The sequence below is a fragment of the Nelusetta ayraudi genome, unplaced genomic scaffold (assembly GCF_046127955.1).
Source record: "Nelusetta ayraudi isolate G7.1 ecotype Tasmania unplaced genomic scaffold, CSIRO-AGI_Nayr_v1 ptg000072l, whole genome shotgun sequence".
In the NCBI taxonomy this organism is placed as follows: Eukaryota; Metazoa; Chordata; class Actinopteri; order Tetraodontiformes; family Monacanthidae; genus Nelusetta; species Nelusetta ayraudi.
The window spans coordinates 1,001,274-1,010,000 of record NW_027466122.1 but is presented as its reverse complement, the minus strand read 5'-3'; the positions used below and the strand labels follow the sequence as shown (position 1 = coordinate 1,010,000).

The following is an 8,727-nucleotide window of genomic DNA, read 5'->3' as shown; positions in this document are numbered from 1 at the left end:
TTCTCCAAACTGCTCTCAATGGGTTGTTTCCCAAATGGATGCGTGACATAAAACCAAAAAGGAACTGGGAAAGGCTCGGCCAAAAGTCCACTGACAGCTCCAATAATTAGTCTTGATGGTGACGATGATGATCAATTATTATTGACTAATTGATCACTAATTAAACGTCCCACAGTGACTCGTCGACCTTCAGCTGCTATCCGAGCGAGCGCAGCGTTGTCACAACAGACCAGAGGGGGTTTCACAGATCCCGTCACCTGATAAGGTGTGTGTGCGTGTGTGCGTGTGTGCGTGTGTGTGTGTGTGTGTGTTACTCCACAATCCACAGGCTCCAATCAGCGCCCTCTTGTTTCCACGGCTCCCTATTGACGGACGAAGCGACATATTTTCAGATTTGAGTGACTCTGAAATGCCACCAACTCTGTCCATCCGTCCGTCTGTCAGTTGGACGTTCAAGATCTTTTTATGCGTCGGACAAAACCAGGCCAGTCCAGCTTGGATGGGAAAAAAATAATGGTCCTTCAGAGCCGTGGAGGGAATCTCTGCCTCCTCAGACCAAAAAAAAAACCAACTAAAAAATAAACTTTAAACTTTAAAATAGTGTATAGGAGGTTCAGTAAAGTGTTCCAGATCCATGTGAACAGTTTTGAGAGAGTAAACAACAATCAGCTGAAGTTCATAAACACTTAAAAGTTTGGATTTGGGAAAAAAAAAAAATGAAATCAGATAAATCTTCTCCCTATAAAAGGCCACTGAGTTTGCCCACGCCCAAAACACACATACACACAACTGAGCAGACATATACAAATAAGTATGAGTGCACACACACACACACACACACACACACACACACACACACACACACACACACAGACGCACACATGCACGCACTCATGCACGAGCGCACACACACACACACACACACACACCTTTCCTTGCTTACAGTGGCTCTTCCTGTAGTTGTGGCGCCCGGACGAACACAAGCACACAGCAACAATACAGTCGGGGCTAATCTGTGATCCTGGAGGAACACAGAGTTCTGAAAATACAGCCACACACACACATGCGCACGCACACACACACACACACACACACACACACACACACGGCCGAACAAACAGGCATCCCAGACAGGGGCCCCAACTTTGGCTCAATCACGGTTGAGGGAGAAAAAAAAGATGCAGGAGATTGCTGATGATTCTGATAGGCCATGAAACACACACACACACACACACACACACACACACACACACACACACACACACACACACACACACACACACACACACACATGCAGAGTGGCACAAACAAACAAACCCACCTCCTGCTGATGGTGAGATAGAGCCGCTGATGAGGAGGTGTGTGGTCAGCCGACCAGCAGGGGGCCCCGGCCGCGGTCGGCCGCTCTTCACAGAAAGAATTCATTCCAATAAAGTTCGATTTTTTTTTTTAACGCGGCGTTTTCAAGGCGTTCGCACGTGCGGAGAAAAACTAGACTCGACGTTCCCTCCTGGTGTGAGAAGCATCGGGAACGTCGGCCCCGGATGTCCCATCCACGAGAGACAGTCATGAGATTCTTTGTCTCTCTTTCTTGCCGCATTTATCGGCTCGACAACGTTGCTGTGTGATCGCAACATTGCTCGCGCTCAACAACAAGGACAAAAGAAAGTCACAAGTCAAAAGTTGTGTATGGAGTCGCAGAAACTTCTGGGAAAATCTGTTGCCCTGATATCAACCGGGCTAATAATATTGCCATATTGTTGTGTATACAATGTACATGTGCAGAGCTCCACTCGCTGTCTTTTTAACCCTGCGACAGAGCCGGGGCTGAACTTCCTGTTTTCACCACCGACTGGACGATGGACGAGAGGCTGCCAGCAGGTCGAGGGAAAATCAGCGGGATTAGAGAGAGCGACTTAAAGAGGGAGGAATGCTGATCTTGTACTGTACCACACACACACACACACACACACACACACACACACCGTTTGGATCGAGTTCATCGTCTTAAAAGAAGAGAAATGAACAACAACAAACAAAAACAACAAACTTTTCTGTGAGACGTTCAAAGACACTAACTGCAATTTCAAATGTTCTGCTGTGAGACGAGAGGGTGAACTTCCAACAGTGTCGGCTGCAGTTATTACGAGAAAACCTCGTTGTTACAGAGGAATGTTTTCTTTTTATTTCTCATCATGTGCAGATGTCGTCCATAAGTCCTGCAAAAACAAACCCTTTTTCTCCCCGTAACTCAATTTTAATGCTTTTGTTTTGGACTCTTTGCTCCATAAATCCATTAAATCCTCGTTTTTGTGGCAAAAGACGCCGGTGATGTCATCATTACAACAAGAGCTGGAGAACTTTCAAGGGCACAAAACAAAGAGAAAAAGGGGAGGAGAGGAGTTGCTGTTTCTGATCAGGTCTGGTGGGGCGACGAGGAGGAGATGCTGGAAGGAGCTGGAGCTCGGCCAGGTGACACGCAGCCCATCAGCAGCAGAGGAAGAGGAAGTATGGGGAGCTGGCCAACAGGAAACAGGAAACGGCGAGGCGACAGAGTTCTGAAGGAGGGAGCAGCGGGGGGGTGGAGGAGGAAGAGGAGTGAAGACGCAGAGAAATGGAAAAAAAAAAATCCAGAGGTGGAGATAGGGGGGAGAGAGGTGGAGGAAGTTCGGGATGTATGGGATAAAAATAACAACGGGGACGAGCTGGGGAGAGTTCCAACAGAATCGAATCAAGAAGGAGCCTGAACTGAGGCCGGGCAGCAGCTTGCCTTCACATGAGGACACACACACACACACACGCACACACACACACACACACACACACGCGCACACACACACACACACGCACGCACACACACGCACGCACGCACGCACGCACGCACGCACGCACGCACGCACACACACACACACACACATTGATTTCTTTCCTTCCTGACCTTCGACTTTCAACAGCGTTTCATTGGCCATAAAAAACAACCAACTATCTCTTGCAGACTCGTTCATTGGCAACAAACACAAACCTTCGGCACCCAGCAGATCATAACGCGCCATTTTCACTGGTCAGTGAACAGGTCTCGTGACCCCGTACGTCACATCCGCTGACGCGGAAATGCGAAAGTGTTTCCATGACACTTTTGCGATATACCTCCTGATGGATGCATGGGAAAAAGCACCTCATTGAGAGCGTCAAAACCTTTTAGCCGTATTTGAGAGGTTTTTCCAAGTTGAGCTGTTTCCATCACTAATGCTTTATTGCCATATTTAGGTTTTTGCGCAATTCTAGGGGTCATGGAAATGTAGCTATTGTGCGTTTATGACCTGTAAAAATATTTAAAAATGGAAGAAAAACAAAAACCGGAATGTTTTTCACGTTTATAATGTTACAGGAACTCTGGAGTGACACGAGCAAGGAGATTGAAATAAAGGAATTGAACTTTTAGCTATTACACTATATTGACTTTAATCTTTCAATGGTTGAGCCTGGTTTCTCATTAAAGATTTAATCTCTAAAAATAAAAACAAAAGGGAAAATAGAACTAAAACAATCTACATGGGAACACAGTGAATCACACATGTGACCTTCAGAAGTGCAACTTCACGCCTCTGATTTCCAGAAATTTCGAGAGCCAATCCGCTCATCAACACCTGCTCAGCCTCCGAGGCCTCGAGGCGTCACTCCTGCTGCGTCTGCAGGCTGCACTCAGACAAACCAGGTATTAAAGGGGGGGCGGGGGGGGAGAGAGAGAGAGAGACACGTTGATTTCCGAAACAGAGGCAACTGAGGTAATTCTCAGCTCAGTCCTGATCCGTCCGGCTGGGAGCCGCTAAACTCGGTCCAGAGCTGCTCAAGTTCTGAAGGTCTACAGTGTTCCTCTCATTCTGCAGCTTTAGAGCTTTAAAGTCCAGCACCACCAGCAGCAGCAGCAGCAGCAGCAGCAGCAGGAGACTCACTTCAAAGCTAAAAGCTGCTCTAAAGCGCCCCCCCACAGAGAACCAACCTGGGAGTCAGCTCGACTCTAATAATTCCACCTTGTAAATCTTTTCCCGCTCTCATGCTGTCGGCCCTCGATGGCTTCCTGCTCAGTCTTCCTCCGGCGCCGCTCGCTCGGACGCAGGGGTAGCACTTTCCACTTGTCCACTTGTTTTGTTTTGTGGTTTTTTTTGTTTTGTTTTGTGTTTTTTTTTTTGCAAAACAACAAGTCTTTTTTATGAGAGCAAAAGACAGATTTGCAGCTGCACTGGGACTCGTTGGGAAAGGACAAAAACACAGCGGCCGGCGGCTCTCGGAGCTGCTGCTGCTGCTGCTGCTGCTGCTGCTGCTGCTGCTGGGAGGAAGTGGAGTGACTTCTGCTGGTCCTTCAGTCTGGAGGTCAGACTGAAGGATTCCAGGATTCCAGAATTCTTCCTGTCAGCTGCTGTGTAAACTCATTTATGATGCTTGTGTACAAAGCAGGAAATAAAAAAAAAATAGCAGCTCCACTAAGCAAATTCTTGACTCTGAAATTGATAATTTATCATGATTTTTATTATTATTTGAATAACATTTGAATAAACACTACTCTGGCCTGTTTTGCTCATGAAGTACCTAATTCTAAAAATAAAAATAAAAACGCAAAACGCCGCACTGTGACAGTGATTTCAAAGCCTGCTTTGAAAATTTGAAGGCAAAGAATAAAGAAGGACTTGGACTTGGAATCTGGGTAATCTTGTTCCATTTTAAGCCTCTTACTTCTCTCGTTGAGGCCGACGGCGTTCCGAAGAGAACGTCTGAACCTCCAGCGACTGGATGAGAACAAGTGACGCACAATCTGAAGGGAACAAACAACAAAGCTGCTCCTCAACTTTCAGCTCCTTCGCGTTCAGGTGTCGGTGCCGCTCGGCAGGTTGTGACTTTCTGTGATTCACCGTTTTGCAGCCAGTTTTGACCAGAACACCGGCGGCGACACTCAGCTGATTTTTAATTTTTTTTTTTTGATGATTCCTGAAACGTCTGGAGGATTTATTTGCTCCAGCAGCTCCGCTCCAATCCCATCTGTCTCCACGCCCCATGTGACTGAGCCATTCAGCTCTTTTTTTCTTTTTTTTTTTAAAGACCCCTAAATGTCTCCTGTCCACCTTCCCTCTCCTCTCTCTCTCTCTCTCTCTCTCCCAGGCTCCCCTCCTGCCTCGCATTCCTCCGTCCTCCGGGGCGGTGGAGGCAGCGAGTGGCGTGATGTCTGTGTCTGGGCAGCGGCTCTGCGGCCGCCAGCCAAGAAAACGAGCCCAGATCTTGGGTCTGCGCTCTCGCCGCCGCTCCTGCTTCCCTCCGCCACTCGACAGCTGATTGTGGCTTCGCCGGGTTCGACGACTCTCAGTCCTGACCCTCCGTTTGCTTCACCGCCGCTCCCGCTAAGTCAAGCGGACGAGCCTGGCAACCAACGTCTTGGACGTGTTTTTTCATTGACGCTTTCACATCCCAAGCGAGACGATCTCACCTTCAGTATCCGCAGGGAATTTGCAATTTGTTCGTTCACCCAAGAGAGAAAAGCAAGTTTCAACAGCGGTTAACAACGCCATACAATAAGAAGACAAAATGATCTCTCCTGCAGCAGCCCGGTGGTGATAACTGTGCCAGGTTTACTGGGACACATGAGGCAATTAGATGCGTCGGTCAGATAAGATGAGAGAACAATAGGGGCTGAAGAGAAAGGAAAAGTCTGTGATTGGAGCAAAGTGTCCTCTTTTCCCCGCCAGCGGCCAAAAACACGACCTTAATGGCCGGAAGATGAATGCTGAGCTGAGCGCCAGGTCCCAAAATCCAAAACTACCCGCAAAAGAAAAGAAAAATGAATCTGTTCAAAATCCACCGTCACAGCCGTGGCTGTGCTAACAACCAGAAGGCAATCGAAGGGACTTAAATTTCAAAGAAATGTGTAAAAAGAACAGTTTTTTATTTTTTTGAACAAAACAAAAGAAATTGGAGGATCAATGTCTCGGCAGTGCTGTAATGTATCCGAGGCCGACAGCTGCTGCTGGACTCTGACCTTTGGACGGCAGGATCACATGTTGAGAGATGTGAGCGAGGCCCTCGAACGCATCGCCGTCATCGCTCAGCCACCGCGTGTAAAAATACTGCCGTCTACCGGGACGGTAACCTCGACCAGACCCTGGTCTGCCGCTGCATGAGCCAATCAGCAGCCGCCGTCAATCGAAGGTTCGATGGATCGAGGATGTAGAAGTGCAAAACCGTGCAGCCCCCCACTTCATCGAATAGAATAAACCGAAATGTGAAAATCTGCGGTTCAATGAGATCAAAGGTGTGATTTGCTGAACACGCTGATCAATTCCAGACTTTGTCTTTGTACAATCAGTCCAGATAACCAACCAATCAGGCCGCGCGGTTTCAGCTACGGGACCTGTGTGCGTGTGGCGGTCACATGACCACAAAAGGAAAGCAGAGGCAAAATCGTCAAGAAAAGAGCCGCTAAATAAATGTCTGTCTCCGTCTACGACCACCGCAAAAGCACAACAATGATCGCAAATCCAACTTTTTTACCAAATTCTGCGAAAAACAAAAAAAAAACTTTTGTTCTTTGAAATAAGAAAAAACTGCTGGAATTTCTGCTGCAAGTGCTTCAGGAAAGTTGCCGTAAACTGCAAAAACCTTTCACAGCTGGCTGTGAACTTAATATTGTCGTATTTCATAGCAAACTGTGAAAAATTACGACGTAGCGTCCTGAGGCCTCCTGCACTTTTTGCACTCTCCCCCCCGAATTAAACCCGATAATTGGTAAACCAATAACGTTTTTTTTTCTTCTTAAGTCGTCGAGTTCTCTCTCCGACTTCTGAGGGTTTTCACTCGCAAAACTTTGCCTTCGTTCAGTTACATATCGCCCGCGACGTCCTGCACTTCATGATCGCAGGCCTCCGGTGGAGCAGCGCCCCCTACAGGTTGAATCCAGTGCAGTCCGAGGCCCTGCGCAGAAAACCTTTTCACGCAGGGGTTCAGACGCAGACGGAATCTGTCGCATTGTGCGAACACAACACAAGAACACAAGTGAGAATGTTTTGCCGGTCTGATGCGGGCGGTGGAGTCGACGCGGCTGCAGGAGTCGCCCCACCAATCACAAGGAGTTACGACTCCCAGGTCGAATCCCGCTACTGTGCAATACACAAAAGGCAAACACACTCACTCCAAGGAGGACGAGGTGCAAAAAACCCACACACACAAAATAAATAAGGGAGGACACACAAGCTTAGGACACACAATCTCATGTGGATGTTTTTCATCCTCGGCCAGGAACCACAACGGCCGGCGGCACCGGAGACAAATTCACCCCAAGTTCAGCCGACGATGCAAGTACGTTCAGGAAAATCACGATTGTAATCAGATTGAGAACCAGAACTGGGATACACACTATCAAAGCCATTGTGGGGAAACTGTTGGGAGTCCAGGGAAGTGGAAACACATTCACACTCTTGATTTATTTTCTTCTTCCTTTTTGTCGCTTGACACAACGGCAAAAAAAACAACAAACATAAAAAAGAAAATGCAGCTGCTGTCACGATGCGTCACGCAATAAAACAACACAATACGTCAGAGCTGAAAGCCTGAATACCTGAAGCTGTAGAAGCTTCCCCAGCCGCCACACTGATATAAATCAGCAAGCCGATGACGTCTGGAGAGGATTCTGTTGCAAGGATGAAAACCCTCTTGGTTTGGTGACTTGGGGGGGGGGGGTAAAAAAAAAAAAAAAAAAAAAGTGACTTGAGTGTCTTTTAAAAATAATGTTGATGAGTCAAGAAAACAGCAGAGACGATGAAAAAAAAAACTTTTTTAATTAGACTTTCGATATTTTCTTCTTCAGTTGTACACCTTGTGGGGAGTGGAGGTGGGCGTTCATTCAAATGTGTGTGATTATTAGACAACTAAAGTGGATATTTTGGCTTAAACTGAACTTTTAACACAAGTCACAAAAAAAAATAAATTCTCCGTTGAAGATGGAGCACAAAACAATAACCAAAGAACACCTCCTGATCATCTGTTCCTCAGCTTACCCGAGACCCTCTTACATTGACACGCGCGTCCAGATATCCGTCTGTCTGTCTGTCGCACCAACAGGTCTCCGCGCGGTCACCAGGGTGCCAGAGCCGTCAGGCGCTCTCTCACGCACGCACCGTCTTATCTCAGCATGCACGCGCGTGCGCACACACACACACACACACACACACACACACACACACACACACACACACACGGCTGCGCGCGCGCGCCTGCACATATCAGAGGAGAATAAATCCAAAGTCTTACCTCTTCTTCTCCTTCTCCGCCGTCATCTTGTCTTTCTTTTCGTTATTTGTCGTCGTCAACACACGATGTAATCCCGCGATATGAATATAAGTCAATCGATACGTATCAGTCTGTCTCTCTTTAAAAAACAAAAAACAAAAAACAAAAAAACGAAAAAGTTTAGTCCGTGTCGTGAAGTGGAGTGAGGCTCGAGCAGCTGATCGCGCAGACGAGTGTCGCTGGTCCGGTGCTGGTCCGCTGCTGGTGGAACTTCGGGGCCGTACAGTCTCAGAACACTGCCGAGGATCGTACAGCCTCCCTTCCCGCACGGCTCCGCACGGCTCCCGCACGCGCGCACAGTGACTGGCTGACTGACTGACTGACTGACTGGCTGCTGCTACGGTTGCGGTTCTTCTCACGGTCCGCCGAACTTCTCCTGAAACTGTAAGGGCGCTC

General features: G+C 47.8%; 1 protein-coding gene across 2 annotated transcripts in view; it reads right to left on the bottom strand.

The window, feature by feature from the left end:
* epas1b (endothelial PAS domain protein 1b) overlaps window positions 1-8,727 on the bottom strand; it is a 35,489-nt gene extending 26,762 nt beyond the window's left edge. For both annotated transcript variants that reach the window (XM_076043020.1, XM_076043021.1), the window contains exon 1: window positions 8,293-8,727. In XM_076043020.1, coding sequence (XP_075899135.1) covers window positions 8,293-8,318 — 26 coding nt within the window. In that variant the 5' untranslated portion in view covers window positions 8,319-8,727. The remainder of the gene's footprint in view (window positions 1-8,292) is intronic.